The 26493-nt window shown below is 44.2% G+C and overlaps 1 protein-coding gene across 2 annotated transcripts in view; it reads left to right on the forward strand.

Moving 5' to 3' along the window:
• The window catches only part of fras1 (Fraser extracellular matrix complex subunit 1), a 518669-nt gene that overhangs the window by 269732 nt on the left and 222444 nt on the right, over positions 1-26493 (forward strand). For both annotated transcript variants that reach the window (XM_033023871.1, XM_033023878.1), the window contains exons 15-17: positions 826-969; positions 12338-12478; positions 23867-24007. In XM_033023871.1, coding sequence (XP_032879762.1) covers positions 826-969; positions 12338-12478; positions 23867-24007 — 426 coding nt within the window. The remainder of the gene's footprint in view (positions 1-825; positions 970-12337; positions 12479-23866; positions 24008-26493) is intronic.

Consider the following 26493-nt stretch of genomic DNA (forward strand, 5'->3'; position numbering starts at 1 on the left):
TTCTGCACACTCATCCAGGGACATACAACAGGACCTTAAACAGAAACTTTACTGAAGTGGCAGATGGCATGGTGGCGCAGTGATGGGGATGCTGCCTTATAGTGCCAGAGACCCAGGTCCGATCCTGAATATGGGTGCTGTCTGTACAGAGCTTATACGTTCTCCCCGTGACCACGTAGGCTTTCTCTAGGTTTCCACCCACACTCCAAAGATGTGCAGGTTTGAAGGTTAATTGGCTTTGGTAAAGATTGTAAATTGTGCTAGTGTACGGGGATCGCTGGTTGGTGCGGACCCGGTGGACCAAAGGGCCCGTTTCTGCGCTGTATCTCTAAACTAAACTAAAGTTTCAAGATCAGGAAGCAATAACTGGTAACCTTTGCCAAAATTGAGCAACCTGTTTTGGATGAAGTTGGTGAGTGTCTGCTCTATTACACCTGCCTGCTGTCAAGGGTATCAACGAGGGGCAAAACCCTTTGCACAGCATTCCTCAAGCTACTATTAAAGTGTTGGAAAATATTTTTTTAAACTGATATCATCTTGGAGCAAATAGTCATCTTCTATAACCTTTATCCACCGTGCATCCCTCTTCCCTGAGTGGGACACATTCATCTTATTTATTTGTTCTGCATTATACATAATTAGCACATGCCTACGTAGGCATGGGGTTTCATGTAACTTAAGACCCTCAGAATATATGATAATGTTTGTCTGAACATTGGAGGGTTCAAAGTTAAATTGAAGGCTCATTATTAACTTAATGCTTGTGATTTCGAGTTTTAATATTTTGGCAGAAGTCTGACAATTACTTTTAAATGCATTTCTCAGCTTGTCATGAATCCTGCTCGTCGTGCCGTGGTTCTGCAGAGAATGATTGTGTTAACTGCAGGGATCCATCGTTTCAGCTGAAAAAAGGTGCCTGCGTTGCCAACTGTGGACTTGGCTATTTCACAAAGAATGGGAGTTGTTACGGTGAGCTGAATATCTCTGAAAGGACTTTCCTTTTTGCTTATAAAATTAGCCTCAATTAGAAAATATTTAATTTGTTGCTTGCACTTTAATATCCACTGTACTGTGGACAGTTCTGCTGCATCATCCTCCAGCAATTGTGCTGGTGTTTATCCTGGGCGGTAAGTACAGCAGTGACTGCAGCTTTTGGGAGAGATACCTGCCTTTGATGCCAAGAGATAATTACTAACATGGATGGTGTTTCCAGTCTTTCCTCTCTGTCCCTGGGCAATGTGAGCACTCAGCTGCTTGCAAAGGCTGACAACACATTCCCCTGATTGCCTTGTCCCCAGACACCGAGCAGCAGGTCTGTGATCTCGAATGAGAATGAAAAACGTAACTTTCAAGCAGTTCTACATATGTTTGTCAAGATATTTAGTAAGGAGCAGATTCCATAATATAACCAAACATTCACTATCAAGAATATACAGTGCTGTCATTCATATACGACACTTTATTGTGCAAAAGAGATCACTTACTGCACCACTGTGAAGTACATTTCACTCCCCTACGCACTTGTGTTTTCATTCATTTCAAATAGCTGCTTTGGTTCCTTTGAAGAGTTACTAGGTTATATTTTCATAACAATTGTCTTGGTGACTACAACACTGTACTTGCTTTGGCCTGATAAATTTTGATCATGAAATACGACATTAAATATATTTTTTGTTATCTTGGCTAATTTCAATATTAGCCTTACGTTCTTAATTTTTGCACTGTTGTATATGAAGTCTATTAAGACACCAAAGGCAAATGAATTCACCTGTGCAACTGAAAAATTAGGCATCATCAAGCAGACAAAAATTACTTGCAAATTGTTGAGCAATTATGCACCCATTTCTGGATGCATTCATGTTAGTTATTAATACCATATGATTTTGATGCAAGATTTTCTTGTGCCTAATCATTGCTGTACTAGCATCGAACTCCCCAAATGACATCAGCAATAGTCAATGTCCAAAGTTTGTCTTCATCCAGACTTTCACCACCTTTTAAACACGGGTAATATTAATTCACAGAACAACCATTTTTTACTAACACTGAAGACAAAATTTGAACAATATTTAAAGAGTCTGTCACTGTAGAAGGGTTCTGACCCAAAACATCACGTAGCCATGTTCTCCAGGAATGCTGTCTGACCCGCTGAGTTACACCAGCAATTTGTGCCCTTCTCAGTCACTGTAAATGTACATTGAATGCACATGTTGCATGCTCACAGGTTATTCTACACAATAGAACCCAAAGTGCTCGAGTAACTTAGCGAGTCAGGCAGCATCTCAGAGACACTGCCTGACCTGCTGCCTGAACTGCTGAGTTACAACAACACTTTGTGTTCTACAGAAATTCCAGCGTCTGCAGTTCCTTGTGTCTTATTTCTATTCTACAATTGCATACCCTGTATACTGCAGTTAAAACTATCTTCCTCTGTCCGTTTGTCTGAATAAAACTCTGCTCATCATGCACAACAATAATGCTCCCAGCCCCCCATGGATTGGGGCTGCACTCACTTTCATTTTGCCACGGTTGGACATTTTAGCCCCGTGGATGGCATCTGCCATACGATATGGTTTGGGGAAACTGGGGCCATTGTTGCTCTATACACCTTTCAAATAGATTTCATGTCACACAAGGACACTTCCTTACATTGTGGATTTCTTTAAAATTCATGTATATCCAGGTTGCATTCATATCCTTGGAGACTTCCTGCCAGGTTTATGTGCCCGTCCACAAGGATGGTCACTTTGAATGGGGGACATTCTTTCTGTACGTGGTGTGGTAGAGCAGTCTCTTAAGGTTCCTGTCAATGAACTCAGGAGCACTCACCTGCCCTTGGTAATCACTGCGATAGCCATCAATTGATCAAGTGAGCGGCACAGTGGCGCAGCGATAGAATTGCTGCCTTGCAGCGCTGCAGCACCTGAGACCCGGGTTCGATCCCAACTACGGGTGCTGTCTGTACGGAGTTTGTACTTTCTCCCTGTGACCTCTTGGGTTTTCTCCGGGATCTTTGGTTTCCTCCCACACTCCAACGACGTACAGGTTTGTAGGTTAATTGGCTCAGTGTAAGTGTAAATTGTCCCCAGTGTGTGTAGGATTGTATTAATGTGCAGGGATCGCTGGTCGGTGCGGACTCGCTGGGCCGAAGGGCCTGTTTCTGCGTTGTATCACTAAATCTAAAAACTAAAACATACTCTGATGGTTTCTTGTGTGAGCCAGTGTCTTTATTGGCAGTTTAATGTACTCTAGGTTCAGGTAGCAACAATAATTTGACTAGTGGTGCCCGGCATTCCCAATGTAGGATGGGAGAACACAGTAACACCATATTTCAACATACTAATAAATGTTGCAGTTTATAACAGTCTTTGAAAAAGGTGGTAGGGATACATTTACTATAATTAAGGTTAAACATCCAAACACTGGTGCTGATGGATTTCTAATCCAAATTTTCTATCAGCTTCATCCTGAGCTAGTTAGGTATCACTAATGGACTATGTCTGGTGCTCAGTTTCTTTATGGACTTTTTGCGCATCTATAAAATCCTTTATTATTTCCTTTCTTATAACTTGCTATTTATTCTTCATCCCCCAGCTCAACTGATGTTTTTCACTTTGTTATATTCTATAAAATTTGCTTCATACCACTACTCAGATCAGTCACATTGCTTTAATGAGATGTCATTTTAATCTCTCCATTAATTCCCAGAGCATTATCTTTAGCTCATGTGGGATTAAGTCCTCCGTTCCCTCCCGCCCCTTTTTCTTGTTGAACACTGTGCATTTTACTTCTTTTTGATTTTGGCTCTTTTCCAGCTTATCTGAACAAATTTAGTTCTTAATCATTGATTTTTCTTTCCCCAGCCAAATACTTTTCACTGTTTTCCCTCTCTTTCACTGTCTATTGAATCCAATTAAGCTGCGGTTATTGTTTCTCAGAGGAACTCTTACCCTGACTGTAACAGCATCTCCAATGAAATCTCCCAGAATTATACCTAGAGAGGTATTTTTCCATGCTGGAATAAAATGTAAATGCCACAAATGGCATTGATTACAGCCCTGATATATCTTTACTTTTCTTTTCATTTGCCTACATTTCATTTATTCACTATACGTCTCCGTTGAGGGGGCCACATCATGGCATAAACAGGAAAATAGCAAAATCAGAGTAGGACTAGGCCATCTGCCCCTCACACCTGCCCCAACAATCAATGTGACCATGGCTGATCTGCCCCAGACCCCAATTCTTCATCTGTGCCGGTACATCATTGCCCTCAGTTCCTTGATGATTCAAATGTTTATCTACCTTCCCAAAATATCCTTAGTAAACTAGCTTTCAGATCGCTTCCAGCCTAATGAAATCCAGAGAACCTTCACTCTTTGCAGGAGGGAAATTCTTCGTATCTCAGTGCTAAATTACCAATTTATCTTGTATCTCTGTCTCCTCTTTCCTCGCTCTTCCACTCGTGGAACATCTCAACATCTGTTATCCTGTTATGTCCCTTAGTAATTAAATGTTTCAATTAGATCTCCCCTCATTCTCCCAAACTTGAATAAATATAGATCAATCTATTTTTAGCTGTTCATGCTCAAATAACCCTCTCATCCCAGAAATTAATCTAATAAGTGGCTCCAAGACTGCCTCTAATGCTCTATTTTACTTCGGAGTCACGTGAGTGACTAACTACGTGAAGAGCCTGCTCAGCACGCATGCGCGGCATTGCGTTCAGCAGTGCAACAGCGGCCGCAGCGGGAGTCAGGCACTCCCGCTGCAGTTTAAAGGACGGACCGTCAGGTAAGTTACTCTGAGGTCGGCTTTTCTTTTGCAAGGAGAGCCTTCTGATTTGTTTTTCAGACATGAGTTCGATCAAGAAAAGGCTCTCGAAGAAATCTGTCCCCCGCTCGACTCCGACGGAGGAGCGTTCCATCAGTGGGGGGCAGGAGGCGGTAGGACCGCTTACCCGGCGCTCCGCCATCCCCGACACCGGGCCGAGCCCAGTCCCGCTAGCGCCTGAGCAGCGGACTGGTTGTAAAGCCACCAGGAAGAGCATCCGGCCGGTGGTTTCCGACTCGTCGGACGGGGACGTCTCACCACCCGTTCGGGGGAGAGACAGCCGCCTGAGCCGCATGGAGCGGCTCCTGGAGCAGGTGCTCCAGCGAGACTCGCTGCGTGAGGGGCAGTCTCGCAGGGGGAGTTCAGGCACTCCCTCCACAGTGCCTTGTGCACTGGCCATCGCTTCCTCCTCACCCGAGGGCAGATTTGGCGAGCAGGACTGGGCTGGTCAGGAAGAGGGGATGCTGGCTGAAGAAGTCGGGAGTATGCCAGGGGTGCGGGAACAGGAAGAGCTGCTGGGTGTGGTGGACCGCTACATGGCAGCCCCACGTGCAGGACGGCCATTAGAGCCTAAACTAGCGGCCAGCATTAACCACCTTTCCAACAGGCCCCTACAGGAACAGGTGGTTAATGAGGTCTTAGAATTATACACAGCTCCTGAAAATTGTGAATCACTCAAAGTGCCGGCTGTTAACAGCCAAATCTGGGGGCACGTTGGGACAAATATTCGAAATCATGAGCTGAAACTGCAGCGGATCCTCAGGCTCCTGACGTCAGCCATCACATCATTTGCTCGTTCTGTGGACAATAGAGAAATTATAAGACCTGCCCTCAATCCAAAATTCGCCGTGTTGTGCAAAATCCCAACCACTGAGCCAGACACACTGCTCTTTGGCAAAGACCTCACTAAAAATGTCAAGGATATGGAAGAGGCCTCTAAAACATTCGGTCTCATGAGGGCAGGCCCCGGGACGAGCAAACCCAAAACAACAATACCCAAGCGGCAGCACCCCATCGCGTCCACCAGTCGACGTCTACCCTATGGGACTGGTGAAAGCTCGGGGTCCGCATATCACCACCTAAAGTCTTTTTTAGACCAAGGCCCAGAGCGGACCCCATGGAAAATGCGCCACCCCCAAACATCACCGCCATGTCAGACAACGCGCAAGACTCGCTGGTCTGGGAAGAGACAGAAGAAACACCCATAACCATGGAGGTAGGTGGGTCTGGTTCCTACCAGCATATAGAAAGTAGGGGCGCAATACTAACAGGGGGGAGATTACACCTGTTTAAGGAAGCATGGGAGTCTATCACGAGTGACAAGTATATACTCAATAGCATTAGTGGATACAAAATACAATTTATACTAGAAAAATTGCCACCAGTTCAACATTCACCCGAGAGGGTCTTTTCCCTCGCAGTTAAAGAGAAACGAGAGGGACAAGCTGAACTGGTGAGACTAATCACTAAGGGTATCATTGAAAAAACAAAACCCTTGGAATTTGTGTCAAATATATTCACTAAAACTAAAAAAGATGGTGGGTGTCGCATCATCATTGACTTAACTTCACAAAATATGGTTGTTAAGTATGTACATTTCAAAATGGAAACGTTTGTTACTGCCAAACAACTGATTTCCAAAGGATACTTCATGGCAAGCATTGACCTCAAAGATGCTTACTATTCAGTACCCATTCACAAGGATCATCGCAGATACCTGAAATTTACCTGGATGGGGCAGCTATGGCAGTTTAAAGCATTACCCAATGGTTTAACATCAGCCCCAAGATTATACACCAAGATACTAAAACCAGCCCTGGCAATATTAAGAAGACAAAAACATATTGTCATGGCATATCTTGATGGTATCTTAATAGTAGGCAAGACCATGGAATTGGCTATATCAGCTGTGTCAGCTACCAAACAGTTGTTCGAAACCTTGGGATTTGTCTTACATCCAGATAAATCTAAGTTGAAGCCATCCACAACCATGGGCTACTTGGGCTTCACAATTAACTCAGCCCACATGTCTGTAACTTTGCCAAAAGACAAAACAACTGAATTGGCACAATCATGCAACAATTTAATGGTCAACGAGCGACCAATTATTCGACAAGTAGCAAGAGTAATTGGGGAAATGGTAGCAGCATTTCCGGCTACACAATTTGGACCTTTGCACTATCAAAACTTACAAAGAGCAAAGGTACAGGCACTAAAACGACATGCAGGTCATTATGATCGTATCATGAAATTACCCACTGAAGCAATATCAGAACTACAGTGGTGGGCAGAAAACGTTTGGCATAGTTTCAGCCCTATCATCATCATTAACCCTTTACTTTAGTTATCCAAACAGATGCCAGTGCTCAAGGCTGGGGAGCGACTAACTCCATATCTAGCACAGGTGGTAGATGGACTAACCTAGAGTCATCATTACTACTTACACTGGGCATTAACTATCTAGAGATGTTGGTTGCCTTTTATGGTTTAAAAGCATATGCATCACTTGCATGTTCGGTTACAAATAGACAATACTATGGTGGTGGCCTACATTAACCATATGGGCGGCATAAAATCGATATCATGCGACAAATTGGTCAACACAATTTGGCAATGGTGTGTCATAAGACATATTTGGCTATCAGCAACTTACCTGCCAGGTAAGCTAAATACAGTGGCAGACACCAGGTCACGCAAATTTAATGACAACACCGAATGGATGTTAAACCCCAAAGTGTTTGCAAAAATTATTAAGCAATATGGCACGCCAGATATCGACCTATTTGCATCAAGGCTAAATCACCAGGTACCTATGTATGTCGCTTGGGAACCAGACCTTGAGGCAGCAGCAGTAGATGCGTTCGCGCTGGATTGGGGAAATTTCTTCTTCTATGCATTTCCTCCCTTCTGCCTCATCAGCCGGGTACTACGCAAAATACAAATGGACTCTGCTTCAGGTATTTTGATAGTACCCGGACTGGCCTACACAGCCATGGTTCCCATTACTCCACGACATCCCTCCGAACATCCACAAGAAAACAGTACTTGTCCAACATCAAAAAGTGGGAGAAGTACTGCTTGGATACAGGGACCACCTACTCAACCGCTACAGTTACCAACGTACTGGAATTCCTGGCGAACCTTCACCACGATGAAGGACTCAGCTACAGTGCCATCAACACAGCTAGAAGTGCCCTGTCTGTCTATTTAAAACCAGGACAACAGGCCATGGGGTCCCACCCGCTGGTGGTCAAACTAATGAAGGGTATTTACAACTCTAACCCCCCTAGACCAAGGTACACCCATATATGGGATGTCAGTGTGGTCCTGGCATACCTCAGGGGATGGCCACCAGCCAGATCCCTCAACCTGGAACAATCTACGCTCAAAACACTCATGTTGATGGCACTTGTATCTGCACAGAGGGTCTAGTCACTACACCTATTGTGACTGGCCAACATGATCACAGCTCCAGACCAGATCTCTTTAATTATCCAGGGAATGATCAAACAGAGCAGACCAGGAACACCTAATCCAGTCGTGGAATTCTGGGCTTACCCGCCAGAACCACGGTTATGTGCCATGACCCACCTACTGTCCTACATAGACACAACCAAAAATATTCGAGGGAGTGAAAAAGCCTTATGGGTTAGTCATGAAAACCTTATGGTCGGGTGACGAGCCATTTCGAGATGGCTCAAGCAGGTGCTAAAAGCTGCTGGGATAAACACTAACATGTACAAATCTCACTCCACCAGGGCAGCATCCATGTCAACGGCCAAAAGAATGGACATGCCTATAGACCACATCCTGGCTACAGCAGGATGGTCGGGGGAAAGAAGTTCAGAACTTTATATAATAAGCCGTTGGCAAAACCTGCTTTATTTGCAGAAAAACATTTACAGACTGCAAATATTTAATTTAAGCCCAGGGGAGCAATTTAATTTCTTTGTTGTTATTGTTAAAAAATACCGTTGTGTTTTTCTACAAACAGATTCATTGGTTGATTACGATAACACACTTCCTCCCTCAAGGACTTCGGCAGTGAGTGAAGTAATAACTGTTACACGGTTTGAAATCACAGAGCTTTAAAATCTTCACGTAGTCACTCATGTGACTCCGAAGTAAAATAGTAAGATTAAACGAGAACTTACTAGTTTGAAGTTTGATCTGTATTTTATGAGGAGTTACGATGAGGGATTACGTGCCTTCCGCTCCCACCCTCAATAATATGGGTCAAACTGATAACTGATGTCTCCTTTGCTTTACTATGTTTATTTCAATAACTGTGTCTATCTGTGATTCCACACCGCTACTTTGAAGTATGCCGCGCATGCGTGCTGAGCGGGCTCTTCACGTAATCCCTCATCGTAACTCCTCATAAAATACAGATCAAACTTCAAACTGGTAAATTCTCGTTTAATCTTACTATTATATCCTTTCAAAAATAAGGAGACCATAGCTGTTCTGAGCACTCCTGGTACGGCTAAACAACACTGTACAGCTAGATCCATGGAGAGACACTGCATGTAAAATACACCCTTCAGCCCATCAAATCCGCACTGGCCATCAACCAAATATTATTGTGCTGATCTTTGCCTTGCCCATTTTGTTCTGCCAAGTACTCAAAGCTCATCAGCGAGATGGCCCAGAAAGCAGAATCACAGAACCTTTCGTCGGTCAATTCTACCACATTTTGTAGGATGGTATTGACATTGATCATTCACTGTGTAGACAGCATACCAGGGTCAATAACCATTTCATCAGTAGGTAAACTTTGCTACTTGGTGTTCTTTCCTTGTTTTGTTGAGATGGTTGAAATGTTACAGCACTGCCACAGATCAAAGGACTGCAATTATTTACCAGACAGGGATGTACATGGTCATTGGCAAAATGGGATCCCTTCTCGAAGAAATCTTCAGAAACCTGTGCAGTATCTACCTGCTGGTCCATTAAAATAAAATTAGTTCCTCTCGCTTGGAATTAAATTAATCAGCAGCTTCCCAAGGAATGTCAAACAATGAGGTGTTGCTCCTGGCTCCACTTCCACCTGAATGGAGCCTTGGGCCTATAAATGAATGACCAGGGTGGTCTTGACATTCAAAATAGGCATTGCTCTGCTTAGAGTTTGAGTTGTTGCTGCCTTGGTTCAATCAGGAAAACTGCTCTGTGTGATTAAGGCTCCTTGCTGAGTCCTCTGTTTCATCTAACAACAAACTGCTTGGGTTACACTGGGGAATTTGGGCTCTCTTTTATTTTTGCATTATATATTTTTTTTAATTTATCAAACTTTTTGTTTATTATATATCTATTAAGGACTGTGTTTATAAACCCGCTACTACAAGTAAGAATTTCACGGTTTCATTTAAGGACAAATGAAATTAAATCACTCTTGAGACTTGAATTGCTTGTAGTGGTGGTATGTATTCAAGCAGAGTGATGGGCATTGGCTGGAGGGGGGATTGTTAGTTCAATCACCGTCTACATTGTTTGGCCTCCATTTGGGATGGTGGCTAGCCAGCAACACTCAATCCCCGCAACAAGTTAAAAATGGAATGAGCTAACACCAATATGAGGTGGATTGTGGGAGTCACAATTATGTCAATAGACAATAGGTGCAGGAGTAGGCCATTCAGCCCTTCGAGCCAGCACCACCATTCAATGTGATCATGGCTGATCATCCCCAATCAGTACCCTGTTCCTCCCTTCTCCCCATATCCCCTGACTCTGCTATCTTTAAGAGCCTTATCTAGCTCTCTCTTGAAAGAATCCAGAGAACCGGCCTCCACCACCTTCTGAGTCAGAGAATTCCACAGACTCACAACTCTGTGAGAAAAAGTGTTTCCTTGTCTCCGTTCTAAATGGCTTACCCCTTAGTCTTAAACTGTGGCCCCATGTTCTGGACCTCCCCAACATCGGGAACACGTTTCCTGCCTCTAGCGAGTCCAAACCCTTAATAATCTTATATGTTTCAATGATCCCCTCTTATCCTTCTAAACTCCAGAGTATACAAGCCCAGCTGCTCCATTCTCTCAGCATATAACAGTGCCACCATCCCGGGAATTAACCTTGTAAACCTACGCTGCACTCCCTCAATAGCAAGAATGTCCTTCCTCAAATTAAGGGACCAAAACTGCACACAATACTCCAGGTGTGGTCTCACTAGGGCCCTGTACAACTGCAGAAGGACCTCTTTGCTCCTATACTCAAATCCTCTTGTTCTAAAGGCCAACATGCCATTAGCTTTCTTCAGTGCCTGCTGCACCTGCATGCTTACTTTTATTGACTGATGAACAAGGACCCCCAGATCCTGTTGTACTTTCACTTTCCCAACTTGACACCATTTAGATAATAATCTGCAGATGCTGGAAAACTGCAGATGCTAGAAAATCGAAGGTAGACAAAAGTGCTGGAGAAACTCAGCGGGGGTGGGGAGAAGAAAGGAGAAAGGAAGAGGTGGAGCCCGAGGGCTGAGGGAGAGCTGAGAAGGGGAGGAGACAGCAAGGGCTACCGGAAATTGGAGAAGTCAATGTTTATGCCGCTAGGGTGCAAACTGCCCAAGCAGAATATGAGGTGCTGCTCCTCCAATTTCCCTGGTCAATTCTTCCCTTCCCTGCCGCACCACCCCCTCCCCAGGCACTTTCCCTTGTAACCACAAGAGATGCTACACTTGTCCCTTTACCTCCCCTTTCGACTCCATTCAAGGACCTAAGCAATCGTTCCACATGCGACAGAGGTTCACCTGCATCTCCTCCAACCTAATCTATTGCATCCGCTGCTCTAGATGTCAGCTGATCTACATCGGTGAGACCAAGCGTAGGCTTGGCGATCGTTTCGCCCAACACCTCCGCTCGGTCTGCATTAACCAACCTGATCTCCCTGTGGCTCAGCACTTCAACTTCCCCTCCCATTCTGTATCCGACCTTTCTGTCCTGGGCCTCCTCCATGGCCAGAGTGAGCACCACCAGAAATTGGAGGAACAGCACCTCATATTCCGCTTGGGCAGTTTGCACCTTAGCGGCCAGAACATTGACTTCTCCAATTTCTGGTAGCCCTTATTGTCTCCTCAGCTCTCCCTCAGCCCTCTGGCTCCAACTCTTCCTTTCTCCTTTCTCTGTCCACCCCCTCCCCCCCCCCCACTCTACATCAGTCTGAAGAAGGGTTTCGGCCCGATATTTTGCCTATTTCCTTCGATCCAAAGATGCTGCTGCACACGCTGAGTTTCTCCAGCATTTTTGTCTACCTCCCATGGGCTCTTGCTGCTTTTATTTTAGAAATTGGTGATGTATGAAATATCTTGCATCATAGAAGATAGATATGTCCCAAGACTTACAGAAGTTTCCGGAAATAAAGGGATTGCTCGAGGCACTGGAAATGTACGTTAATTCCAACCTAATAACTGCGTGCATGAATGTTCTAGGTAATTGGCTAATGTAGTTTTACTGAGAGAGCGGTTTAATCTGCTTGGTTTTACTTGTTTTCTTTCTATTTGCTTCATCTGCAGCATGTGACTCCTCTTGCCAGACTTGTCACCTTGACAACGCAAAATGCCTGAGCTGTTCAGAAGGCAGAGTTGTCCACAATGGGAAATGTGTCCCACATTGTCCTGAAGGGTATTATAAAGACGTGGCTAACAGATGTACAGGTAAGAACCATTGCTGGACTTTGGAATATGACCTCTCTGGAATCCAGTGGGGAAACTCCTCTGAAGAAGGGTCTCGACCCGAAGTGCCACCCATTCCTTCTCTCCAGAGATGCTGCCTGTCCCGCTGAGTTACTCCAGCTTTTTGTGTCTATCTCCTCAACCAAGGGAAGGATGTCATTCCAGGGAACCACATGAGTACTAAAGGTGTTTTGTTTAAAGATAGGTGCGAGCACTACTGAGTATGACACTGTTGAGTATATAGTTGCTGAGAATGTATGAAGCATTTTTGCATTATTTTTGTTTTGTGTATATATATTTTTTCATTCTAAGTAAAATTTATTTTTGGGAAAAAAAGAAAAGAAAATTATTTATGGGGAAAGAAGAAAAACATGTAAAATTGAAATATTTGTTGGTTCTCACAAAGAATGCTCTGTGGGAGCAGCTTAGCTTGGCGGTGGATTTGAGCCGTTATATTGATGTTTCGAATTGTGTAATTACTGGATTTGATAGATTTTGTAGAGTCATGGCAGTAAATAGTGCGTCAAAGCATTTGATAGGACTATTAATTCGAGCCCTGTAAATATGTTTAAAGGAGAAGCATTAGTTTTCCATTAGTTTAGTTAACATGTGATCCGTTGTGAGATGAGAATTCTTTCTGTACCTGATTGGCTTTGATCAGAATTAATTGGGCTGGTGAATGGTTTCCTCTCACACAGGAGAGGTATGTTCAGGAATTTGAGAGACAAAGTGCAGGAATTGTTCTTCTCCATTATTCTCATTATTTCCAGCGTGGGAGGCTGCCTTGAGTCGGCAATCATTCTCTGTCCTTTGAGGTATTTATATTCCCTCTTCTCTTTGCATAGTCTGCGGTGCAGTTCATACCACCTCTGTCTGACAGTCAACAGGCCAGCAGCTACTGATCCTCTCTAGGCTATAAGTGGACGGGATGAGATCAGGCACAGGAAACCTGCCTGTGGCAAGAGTTGGCACAGACCTGGCATCACTTCACAATGGCACATGCCACTCAAGGTCCAACCTTTAGGATGGAGAGCTCCTGATTTAATAAAACATAAAATAATGCCAATGTTTTGCTGTGATTAATGACCCATTAATAGCCATATTTTCAGATATTACATGTTTTAATTCCCTGTGATTTTGCTAACTCTTTTAATTATGGTGAGAAATAACAGCTAATGAAATTCATGGAATTATAAACACGGCCACACAGCACGGTGTACTACCTCAACCAGAACTAGCACTTGGGGATTGAAATTACTTTTGGTTGGAATTTATTTTTGTGCTTAGCTGAATTACATTGTATTAACTAAATGCTTCAGATTCATTGAGATCATTAAATTAGATTGCTAACCTAATTACCTATTTCATTTCTCTGACCTCGAGTTTCAGCTTGATTGCATTGTTGTTTTCTTGGCATGTTTCCCCTGATATTGATGCAACTAGTTCAAAAGATCATGAATATTAAACGCAACTTTGTTGTGTGTAAAGGGCCTGTCCCACCAGCATGCGATAGCGCGACCAAATGTGGTCGCTTGAGGCGTAAGGCCTTGCGGGGCAGGTACCACTTCGATCGGCGGAGGCGTATGGAGTTGTGCGGGGCTGGTCCCGACGTTGCGCGGGGCTCCGAAAATCTTGCACTGTCCGAAAATTCCGCGCGCCAACGGCCTGTCGGCCCGCAGGTGCATTGAGGGTGTACGCAGCGTCTCGACAGCGTACGCAGCGTCTCGACGGCATACGCAGAGTCTTGACGGTGTACGCCTAGCACGTGGCGTTGCGCGATGACGTCACCGCCCGACGCCATGCGACGTCCAAATTCAGTCGGCCCGCCTCCTGCCCAGCTGATTGGTGAGTTTGACGTCAATTACGTCACGCGCGAACTTTGCGCGTACTTACCGCGTACTTAGCGTGTACTTACCGCGAACTTAGCGCGAACTCCGCTTCCGTTTGGTTGCGCTAGATGCATGCTGGTGGGACAGGCCCTTAACTCTGCATGTTGTTATGCTAGTTTTAGAAACGCCTTTTACCTCACTTTGGCCCGCATGCGATTGCTTACTTTTACTTGTAGTCTTAATGACTATGAACTAAATTAAATTGTTTGGCCATGTGGGCATGAACAGATTTGGTTTAGAATTTAAAAGCTTAAGGTACTTCACGCTGAACACCAAACTAACCTGGGAATAACTTTTTCATTAAGCCTATTAAAAGTCAGTTTCAGTAAATTAATCGTCCTGTGTCTTCTTCCTGGACCTACGTCAGGGTATCAGTCCAAACCATGTTCCTGTTTGTTGTCCAATTGATTCTGGGTTAGTGTGGGGAAATCTGTGGCAGTTCCTGATTCTCATTGTTGCCCAGTGACTGATTTTTTGTGACAGTTCCGTTTTCTGAACATCAAATCAATATTCATTAATGTGGCACCTTACTTATTTAGAGATAAAGTTAACGGCTTCAACTGCACTTCCTTCCACTGCATTCTTAAAGAGGGTGATATCCCAGCTTGTTTCAGTAGTACCGACACCACACACTCTCAAAGAATGCTTTGATGGTGTTGTCCGAAAGGATGACAATGTCCTCTCCCATCCCCAGTCTATGTCTCTGTGTAGTGTGACCTCTCCCACGTCTGGTCTGTTCATTGTGACCTCTCTCACCTTTGGCCTGTTCTTTGTGACCTCTCCCATCCCAGGTTTGTGCAGTGTGACCACTCCATTTTCTGGTCCATGTCTCTGTGTTGTTGACCCTGTTACCTCTTATAGGCTATCATCTGACATATTGAACAACAGACTCAAAACCAAGTTTTAGTGCAACTTCATCTGTATTAGTACTTCCAATTACCTAAGCATGCATGTAAGCCACAGATTTCTAACGACCTCACACTTGATTTGCTGCTGCAGCTTATTACTACTTACACTAAATCACAAGATGTTCAGCTTGGACTCAAATACGACTTGTACTTGGCCAGATCCACTCTTTATGTGGGGTGTAAACATCTCTACATTTCAACTCAGGACCGTTCCCAGACACCTTATCTTCTCTGCACAGTTTCCTCAAGGTGGAAACACGACTGAGTATGACACTATTCAATGTATAGACAGGGAGAATGCACAGTTTTCGTTCTGTATATATATATATTCCAATTTTATTCATGGGGAAAGAAGAAAAACATGTAAAATTGAAATATTTGTTGGTTCTCACATGAGAGCAGTTTAGCTTGGTGCTGGATTTGTGCCCCATTATATTTATGTTTTGAATGGTGTAATTACAGGATTTGATAGGTTTTGTAGTCATGGCAGTAAATAGTGTGGCAAAGCATTTGATAGGACTATTAATTTCAGCCCTGGAATATGTTCAAAGGAGAAACAATAGTTTTGTTAACATGTGATCCGTGTTGCCAGATGAGATTTCCTGCTGTAACCCTGATTTGTTCCGATCAGAATTTGACGTACGAATGGTTTGCTCTCACACTGGTGAGTATGTTCAGAAGTTTGAGAGACAAAGTGCCTCCTATCATTCAGCCAACTTTGGATCCAATTAGGAAGCTCTCAATGAGCTCAATGAATGTAGCAAATGTTGTTATCCATAATTTGGTCTGTGAAGTGCCCCATAAAGGATTACTGCCTTAGATAAGCACCTGTGGACTTGAGCGTAATAGGTTAAGTCCAGGGGTCAGATATGGGGCTTTATGTGTGGGCCAGATATATTATCAGTGCAAAGGGGCTAGAAGCAAGGCCAAGTGTGCACCCAGAGTCAAGGTCTGGAATAGTACTAGGTGTGCGGTCAAAGCTGGGACCAGGGGAGTGTTCAGCACGGAACCTAAGCAGGTAAGCAGCTATGATCAGGGTAGAATAAGGGGCCAGGTGTAAGGCTGGACTCCGAGACAGGAATGAGAGAAGGTATGCAACTGGAGTCAGGGTCAGGAGTAGTACCAGGTGTGCAGTGAGACCCAGGTTGGTCAACATGGGCCAAGTGTTTGATTATAACCTGATTTCCATTCATGAATATACTAAGATCATTCAGGAGCTGCACGTGTTGATCAGAGCCTGGGCTCTACTGTGGAATGTAATTAGGAATGTAATTTAGTCTAACCTTATTCATAGCTAATCCAATTTAAAGCATATATATTGCATTCAAGTGTAAGTTAAAAGACTCGCTACAGTATGCACCATATTGCGCAATTTCAAGCTGAAAAATGCAAAAGTTCCATACCAATGGGAGGGGGGACATCCTCCTCCCCCCCCCCCCCCTCCCCATCCCCCACCGCCCCCCCCCCCCCCCTCCCCGGTCGCTACACTCCTCGGGCTTGGTCTCGCAATTTCTCACTCCCACTCCCACCCAATGTTGGCAGCCCTGCTGGCTTATCCCTGCTGCCTTTCTTAAATTTCTCAGTTTGAGAGGGAGAAGATGAAATCAGATGTGTCGGTGTCACTGTTCATTAAAACACTGCAGAGACATGAGGGAGGAGCTGGTCGGAGAGGAAGGAGTTGATTGGAAAGGGAGTCAAGCGGCAATGACGGTGGAGCAGCAATGGCAGGACTTTCATGGGAATGATTCGGAAGAGGCAGGATCTTTTCATCCCAAAGAGGAAGAAAGATTCTAAGGGGGGAATGAAGTGGCTGTGGCTGACAAAGGAAGTCAAAGACGGCATAAAAATAAAAGGGAAGGCATAAAATATTGTAAAGTTTAGTGGAAAGCCAGAGGATTGGGAAGCTTTTCAAAACTAAGAAGGTAGCTAAAAAGCCAATATGAAGATAAACACAAAATGCTGGAGGAACTCAGTGGGACAGGCAGCATCTCTGAAGAGAAGGAATGGGTGACGATTCGTGCCGAGACCTCTTTAGACATATGAAGATAAGCCAGTAAATAATATAAATGAGGATAGAAAATATTTCTTCAAATATATAAAGACTAAGAGAGGACCAAGAGTGGATATTGGACCACTGCAAAATGATGCTAGAAAAGTGAAAATGGGGAATAAAGAAACGAGATGAATTGAATAAGTTTTTTGTGTCAGTATTCACAGTGCCAGAAATTCAAGAAAGTCAGGGAGCAGAGCTCGTCTGATGTTTCATGCAGCAGCTTTACAGTGGCGGATCACAAGCTGTGTTTTTTTTTTTCCCTTTTGCTTTAGCTGTTTGGAACATTCAGTCGAAATAAGGTGACCCGCTGAGTTACTCCAGAACCTTGTGTCTTGTTTATATAATATTCAGCTAATCCATTCAGTGAACTAGTTTAATTTAAACTGAGACCTTAAAGTAGGATTAAAAATGTTGGCTTGGGAAAATTCAAACACAGATCTCAAGATTTATTTTCCCACGCGTATTATACGCAAACAGTAGATTCCCATCAAAGCAATCAATGACATCTGATCATTGATTTTAGGAAGAATTATGTACTTTTTTGGTTGGGAACAATACTGATATCTCTTGAATTAAATATAAAGATAAATAACCCAATGTTCTGTGGAGCACTGTACTTCTTAAAAAGCCACCTATGATAATGGAGACAAATACAACTCTACAGCTCACCCATTAGAAGGACTCCTTAAAAAAAATACATTAAAGTCTTCCCTTGGAACAACTTTTCTCATCATCTTAAACCTGCCAGCAAGCAGGGCTCCACTTGAATGACCTCTGACTGGCTGCTGAAAAGATGCATGTGAACTGGCATCTTTCCTGCTCTGAGCACTGGACTCAGGCCAAAATCTCAGTCCTGACGCTTCATTTGGAAATTTACAACAAAAAAACCCTTGAAAATAAAGTCAACCTTTGTCCAAGGGTCACGTGTGGAATGGCAGAATGTGAAAGTTTAACTTTCATTCTGTTTGTAATCCTACACAGGGCATAGAATTTGTGGGCAAAACTTTATGTTGGTGGAATATGAATGATTAATAATGCAGAACATAATAACGCAAGTAAGTAGGCTAAAGGGACTGCCGGAGATTGCCGTTGAGAATTATATTCTTACCAATTATGTTTTCTTTTCACAAGTGGAGTTCATCCCATTAGTCTAATTTTATATTATCAGAATATTTACTTTATTCAGCAAATAGTGGAGCAGACATTTGCATCCTGGGAGGACCCTTCATGAACTGTAACAATTAATTCAGGCTTATTCTCGTTGAATAAGCCTGAATTCTGGTCCTTCAGCAAGTTGTTTTTTTTTTACAAAGGACACATATTAAAAGAGCCAGTGATCCAACTTGCTGCACTGTGGAAAGAGTGGGCACAGGTCTTGCCTGCACATCAGAACATTCCCTATTGATGTGCAAGTTATAACTCTAATTCTCAAAGCAAATGCAAATCAGTTGTTGTCAGGTTCTATTGTAAATTTATCTCCAGATTGTCTTCAAATTCCAAATAACCCCACAATGAAAATGGTGACTATATTCTGTTTGGAAAACTTCCAAAAGTAACGAGATAGAACCCAGAGTAAGGAAAAAGCATCTTCTAATGCCTTTATATAGGTATTGGTCATGATCTGAATCAAATTTCTGGTTTGGTAGTAAAGGGAACAAATCTAAAGAAGAGGTTTATGCATGGTTCCTTGAAGGACAAGTCGCAGGTAGATAAGGTGGTCAAAAAGGCTTTAGGCATATTGGCCTTCATCAGTCAGAGTATTGAGTATAGAAGTTGGGAGGTTATGTTGCAGTTGTATAAGGTGTTGGTGAGACCGCATTTAGAATATTATGTTCAGTTCTGGGCACCACGTTATAGGAAAGTGTATTGTTGAGCTTGAAACGGTTCAGAAAAGATTTACGAGGTTGTTGCCAGGACTAGAGGGTGTGAGCTATAGGGAGACGTTGAGTAGGCTGGGTCTCTATTCCCTGGAGCGCAGGAGGATGGGGGGGGGGAGATCTTCTCAAGATATACAAAATCATGAGGGGAATAGATCGGGTAGATGCACTCAGTCTTTTGCCCAGAGTCGGGGAACAGAGGACATGGGTTCAAGGTGAAGGGGAAAAGATTTAACTGGAATCCGAAGGGTAACTTTTTCACACAAAGGGCAGTGGGTGTATGGAACAAGCTGCTGGGGGAAGTAGTGGGATGGACATGGGATGGACATGGATAAGACAGGTTTGGAGGGATATGGACCAAGCGCAGGCAAGTGAGACTCGTGTAGCTGGGACATTGTTGGCCGGTGTGGGCGAGTTGGGCCGAAGGGCCTGTTTCCACACTGTATCACTCTGTGACTCTATCTAAGAACATAAGAAGAGCATTAAGAATCCTTTGTAGATAACGAAGTGCAGGAGTAACTCAATGGGTCAGGAAGCATTTCTGGAGGACTTGGGTTTGTTTCGGTATTGGACTGACCCACTTCAGATTGAAGAAGGGTCCTGACCTGAAATGTCTTCTGTCTATGTCCTCCAGAGATGTGCCTAATCCGCTGAGTTATTCCAGCACTTTGTGTTCTGTGCAAGATTTCAGCATCTGCAGTTCCTTATGCCTCTAATAAAAATCCTCCATTGAGTATAAGAGTCAGGAAGTCATGATGCAGCTCTGTAAGAATTTGGTTAAGGTGCATTTGGAGTATTGCGTGCAGACTGGCACCCCAATTACAGGAAGTCATGTGGAGGTATGCGCAAGGGCTTTACCAGAATGCTACTGGGATTGGGACGTATTAGTACAGGAGAGGTTGGACAGATTTGAATTATTTATTCTGGAGCACCAGAGGTTGAGGTGACACCTGATTGAAGTGTATAAAGTTATGGGAGGCAAACAAAGGGTTGACAGTCTGAACATTTTTCCCAGGGTGAAAATATCGAAGACGAGAGGGCATACCCTTAAGATGAGAGGGGCAAAGTTAAAAGGAGATGTGCGGGGCAAGTTTTTCATAGAGAGGTCGGTGAGTGCCTGGATTGTGCTGCCAGGGTGGCGGTGGTGGAGGCAGAAACGGCAGTGACCTTTACGAGGTTTTTAGATATGCACATGACGGGGCTCTCGTTTAACTTTTTTTCCCTGTTGCCAGCCGGGGAACCTTGCCAGTTTTTTAGGTTGCCAAATGACAGTTTAGGTAGTAATTTAAGACGGTTTGCATGACGCGTGCGATAATGTGCTCGCACGAAGTGTGTAGTTACCAGTCGGAATTATACTCAATGAAGCATTCACATATTATTTCTGCTTCAAATAAAGTCACAAACTAAACATATTCACCAATCAAGACATGATATATCCTACAATGACATGCAGCAAAATTATAAGACAGTACCTCAACTCTTTTTACACATTGCAATTAATGCAATTTCTATTAGTTCTTTCCACTTCCAAACAAAAATGTGGTTGGATTATTCAGCGTATAATCAACCTGTGTCAATAAATCCTGGAGCATGGTAACATATATGCGTACGTATAGTTGTGAATGTTGCTCATTAAATAACTACAGTACTGATACTCCATATTAAGAGCATTGATTTGCCATTAAATGGATTCTGTAATAACGTGTCAACGGCAGCAGTGACAATCAAACACTGCGGTTTTAATGTTCCACTTATTCACCATTTAATTAATCCATCTTTATGGATTAAAACAAATAATAACATTGGGAATTAAAACACATTTGATTGCATTCCGTTATCAAACATAGTCAATGTCCGGGTCAGGGAGGGGGGTGTGTGTGAATCAGTGCGGGGTGGATAGATGGTGGGGGGTTGGAAGGCAGTCGGTGCAGAATGGATGGATAGAGGCAGGTGAATTAGTACATGTTGGTTGGAGTAGGTAAAATTGTGAGAGGAAAGCACGGGGGATGTCAGTGGTGTTGAATGGGGGGGTTCAGTACGGGATGGATGGGGGTAGACAAAAGTGCTGGAGAAACTCAGCGGGTGAGGCAGCATCTATGGAGCGAAGGAAATAGGCAACGTTTCGGGTCGAGACCCTTCTTCAGACTGTTCCCCCCATTCTTCTTGAATGGGAGGACCAGTACAGGATGGATGGGGGGGGGGGGGAGATCAGCGCAGGATGAATGGGGGGGGGGGGGGGGGGTGGGGTGGGTGTCAGTACAGTGTGGATCAGAGGGTCTGTGCAGGAGGAATGGAGATCACTACAGGATGAATGAGGGGAAGGTGCAGGGTAAATGGAGGGTGGTGGGTCAGTACGGGATGAATGCGTGGATTAGTACAGGATGGATGGAGGATCAGTACAGGATGGATGGAGGAGAAGTGCAGGATGGATGGGAAAGGGGTAAGTACAGGGTGAATTGGGGAACCAGTGTAGGATGGATGGAGGGGGGGGGTGGCAGGAGAATCAATGCAAGGTTGATAGGGTGATCAGCGCAGGATGAATAGATTGGGGGGGAGATGGGGAGGGGAGCGCAGGGGATGTCAGTGAGGACTGAATAGAGGCGGGAATGGGGATCAGTGCGGGATGGAGAGGAGGGGTCCCAGGATAAGTGGTGGAGGGGGCGTACAAGAGAGAGAGAGAGAGAGAAGGGGGGTAAGGTATGGAGGAAGGAAGGTCAGCGCTCCTCGGACAACATCGCCCCGCTGCCTTGGCCGTTGGGAACTCCTCGCCACCGCCTCCCTCCACCGCCAACCAACAGCAAGGTGCGGGGCCGAGCGGTGCAGCTCAAAGACCCCATAGCTATAGGATCTTTGGTGCAGCTGCTTCAGAAGTGTCGGAGCGAATGACGGGTCCCGCACAGCAGCAGCAGCGGCCGCGACAGCGACAGCGGCTCCATTACCTCTTCCTCCCGCACCCCGCCCGCCCTGATAAGGGCCGCTGCGTGCAAACCCGCTAACGGCGCACTTTTAAAACAAACCCTTCCCGCACGCCGAGGCCTCCCCCCCCCCTCTCTCCTCCCTCCTCCCACCTCCCGGCCTTGGCGTGTGGGAGGGTTTGTATTGTAAGTGCGCCGTTAGCGGGTTTGCAAGCAGAGGCCCTTATCAGGGCGGGAGGGGTGCGGGAGGAGGAGGTGATGGAGCCGCTATCGCGGCCGCGGCCGCTGCTGCCGCTGTTCGGGGCCCGTCATTCGCTGCGACACTTCTGAAGCAGCTGCACCAAAGATCCTCACCCCGCACCTAGTATCTTTCCCACGCAATACAGCCGTCACCGCCGACACAAAATTCCTTTTCTCCAGAGATGCTGCCTGACTCGCGGAGTTACTCCAGTTTTTTGTGTCTGTCTTCGGTACAAACCAGTATCTGGTTGCCAAGCCGGGCAAAATGACTCGGTGTTTAGGTTGCCCGGCGGCACTTTGAGTGGTCTATGGCACCCGGGCAACCGTTAATTTCGAGCCCTGCATGAATATGCAGGGAATGGAGGGAGATGAATCACGTGCAGGCAGAGGAGATTTGTTTAACTTGGCATCGTGTTTGACATAAACATTGTGAATTGAAGGGCCAGTTCCTGTGCTGTATTGTTTTATGTAATTCTGAAAATACAAATTATGGAAATTATGATGTTGTTTCTCTGTCTTGGTTTGTATTTTCATCCTTTGGGAGAACTACATTTATTGTTCAATATTGAGTGTTTTGAAAAAGATTAATGTCTGGGCCAGGAAGTGCCAATATCAAGCCAGTTCACGCAAGAATGTTTTGCAAATTGCAATCTGGTTGTGTAGGCACATTCCCAAAAATGTATAGCCCCAAGCAACCATTGCAACAGGATGCTTCTGTGTCAGTCAAAGGCATCAGTGTGGTTCATATCTATCCACTTGCCTGTGATGAGTTTCCATTTCCATGTTGTCGCATCTTCCCTTTAATATCCAGCTGAGATTCCAAAATATTACTTATTTTATTTCATGTGCAGTGTTCAAACTGCCATGCCTTCAGGTTGGTTTTCAATGTGGATGGGATTATGCAAATTATGATGTGAACCAAGCTTGGCTCGGTCAGTGCAAGCAGGACCAGATTCTTAATGGTATCTTCACAAAATTGGAGCCATGTTGTAAAGTCTGTTTGGAAAGGAAAGCTTTCAATGCTAAGGGAGAGGAGTTGGTTGGTGAGAATCAGTGGTGGGTACTGCAACAAGGCTAGTATGGTGCTATTGGGTTGAATGGCCTGTGTTGTTTGAATGGATGGAATTATATAAAGCATTCTTCTTTTGGATAATAGACACAAAATGCTGGAGTAACTCAGCGGGACAGGCAGCATCTCTGTATAGAAGAAATGGGTGACGTTTCGGGTCGAGACTCTTCTTCAGGTCTGAAACGTAGCCCATTCCTTCTATCTAGAGAGGCTGCTGGTCCCGCTGAGTCACTCCAGCATTTTGTGTCTATCTTTGATTTAAACCAGCATCTGCTGTTCCTTCCTCCGTTCTTATAGATATTGTTCACTTTTGTTCATGGGTTTTCTGGTAGTCTAATTCTTCAGCCATAAAAGCCATTGCTTCCGTATTCTGTTCCTCAGTTTATGCTTTTACAGCTGTGTCTCTTTCTTTGTTTTAGCCTGCCATGCATCCTGTGTGACCTGCACTGGCTCTGCTCCTGTGCTTTGCACCTCCTGTGCCAACCACCATGCCCTGCACAAAGGCCAGTGTCTCTCGGCTTGTCCCGTGGGATTTTACTCAGCGGGTGGAATATGCCGAGGTAAGCAGTACTGCTGTGCGCTCAGTTGTGAGAGTACGATACAGTGTTATATTTTGATCGGAGAAGCTGATGCAGATCTCATTATAAAACCTATGCTGGATCACTAACTCCATTATCTTACAGAATCTTTCTTTACTTGCCGTTTAATTGTTTTCTTTTGGTTTTATCCACATGTTAGGTTTTGCTGCAAATTCTATAATCCTTTTGCTACTGACTTAATGAGGCTAATTTTGACCCAATAGGTTGGATGTGGTTGAGAGGGATTGATTTCTAAAATTGAAAATCAAATCCAAAGTAACCAGTTCTGATCAGAGAGTGGGTGACCTCTCTGCTTTTCAGAGGTAGGTCAGTCACAATTCTGGATGCTACTGACTGACATAGCTCACTTCTCCACTGGATACAGAAGTCCTCACCATTTCAATGTTCAGTGACACCAAATAGCTTCATGGAGTGAATAGCGAAAGGCTTGGATAGAGTGGATGTGGAGAGGATGTTTCCACTAGTGGGAGAGTCTAGGACTAGAGGCCATAGCTTCAGGATTAAAGGCTGTTCTTTTAGGAAGATGAGGAGAAATCTATTTAGTCAGAGGGTGGTGAATCTGTGGAATGATTTGCCACGGCAGGGTGTGGAGGCCAAATCAGTGGATATTTTTAAGGCAGAGATGGATAGATTCTTGATTAATACAGGTGTCAGAGGTTATGGGAAGGAAGCAGGAGAATAGGGTTTGGAGAGAGAGATAGATCAGTCGTGATTGAATGGCGGAGTAGACGATGGGCCGAGTGGCCTAATTCTATTCCTGTCACTTATGGCCGTATGATGTTATGTGTTCTTTTTGCCCAATGCTATCCCATTGAATAAGCAACTTAGATGTGATGTGTTCAAGAATAAATTAAGCTTTAAACACAGGATCATTGATGTCATGTTTAAACAGCCTTCTGGCACTGAAAATCATTTATTTTAAGTGCAATATGAGATAATAATTGGTGTTGGAGATTTGTAAATACGTAAGTAATGTTTTAATTGTTTTGTAGGCAGGCCAAGTTAATAAACATAGTGGGACTGCTTGACTAGAGTGTATTTATTTTAATGCATGGAGTATTATATGTAAGGCAAATGAACTTGGAGCCTGGATCAGTGCATGGAACTACGGCATTGTGATCATTACAACTACTTGGTTGAGACAAGGCCAAATGTGGCAGCTCAATGTTCCAAGGTTTAGATGTTTCACACATGATCAAAAAGAATGCAAAAGAGATAGAGGAATTACACTCCAGATGAGGGAGAATGTTCTAGATGCACTTAGAAAGGACAATATAGAGAGCACATGCAGAGGCCAAATGGGTGGGCCTCAGGGACAGAGGAACAATTATGTAAACAGATTATGGAAAGATATTATTTGGGATAGTCTGCATGAATTTGTGTGGGTGAGATCTTGTCTAATGAACCTTACTAAATTTTTTGAGGGATCATTCTGAAAAATGGTCTCTACCCGAAACGTCGCATATTCCTTCGCTGCATAGATGCTGCCTCACCCGCTGAGTTTCTCCAGCATTTTTGCCTACCTTCGATTTTTACCAGCATCGGCAGTTCTTTCTTAAACATAAAATCAGTGAGATCATGTTGCAACTGAATGAGGTTTTGGTTAGGCCTCTTAATGGATGATTGCCTATAGTTCTGGTCACTGATTTACAGGAAGGATGCGGAGGTTTTGGAGAGGGTGCAGAAAAGGTTCACCCGGATTTTGCCTTGATTAGAGGTTATTAGCTGTAAGGAGAGGCTGGTGAAACTTGGTTTGTTTTCTGTGCAGCATCAGAGGATGAGGGTGGCGATCAGACCGTAGTACATAAAAGACACGTGAGATGCGTAGCATAAACAATCAGAATCTTTTCCCAGGTTCATATAACAAAGGACCTGATTTAGAGATACAGAACGGAAACAGGTCCTTCAGCCCAGCGATTCAAACTGCATCCCTGTGCCGCCCATAGGTTGAAATGAAGTGAAAGAGGAAATGTGTAAGAAGATGGCTAGTATTTTTACACAGTATGTGTCTGGAATGTGCTACCAGGGAGACGGTAGAAGGAGTTATGAAAGGAGCATTTAAGAGGCATTTAGACATCAAGGAATAGAGAGATATAGACCCATATGCAGGCAGATGGGAATACTTGTATTTGGCATCATGGTTAGTACAGTCTTGATAGCCTGAAGGGTCAGTTCCTGCATTGTAATGTTCTTTTGTGTCTTGCTCTTATTCCCACCGGTCTCACTTTTGTTCTTAATCAATCGTTCCAATTTCTGCCTGCAATTTATATCTTAAATTATACCTCTTATATATATATATATATATATAGTGGCGCCACCTGGTGGTTAGGCCACTTACTGAGCGAACCCTCGGCATTAGGACTGGCAGGGTCACGTGACTGTATTTGGCGGGAAGAAGTCGTCATGTGATTTTGGGGTGTGCATGGGTATATAAATAGAACTCTGGA

The sequence above is a fragment of the Amblyraja radiata genome, chromosome 1 (genome assembly GCF_010909765.2).
Source record: "Amblyraja radiata isolate CabotCenter1 chromosome 1, sAmbRad1.1.pri, whole genome shotgun sequence".
In the NCBI taxonomy this organism is placed as follows: Eukaryota; Metazoa; Chordata; class Chondrichthyes; order Rajiformes; family Rajidae; genus Amblyraja; species Amblyraja radiata.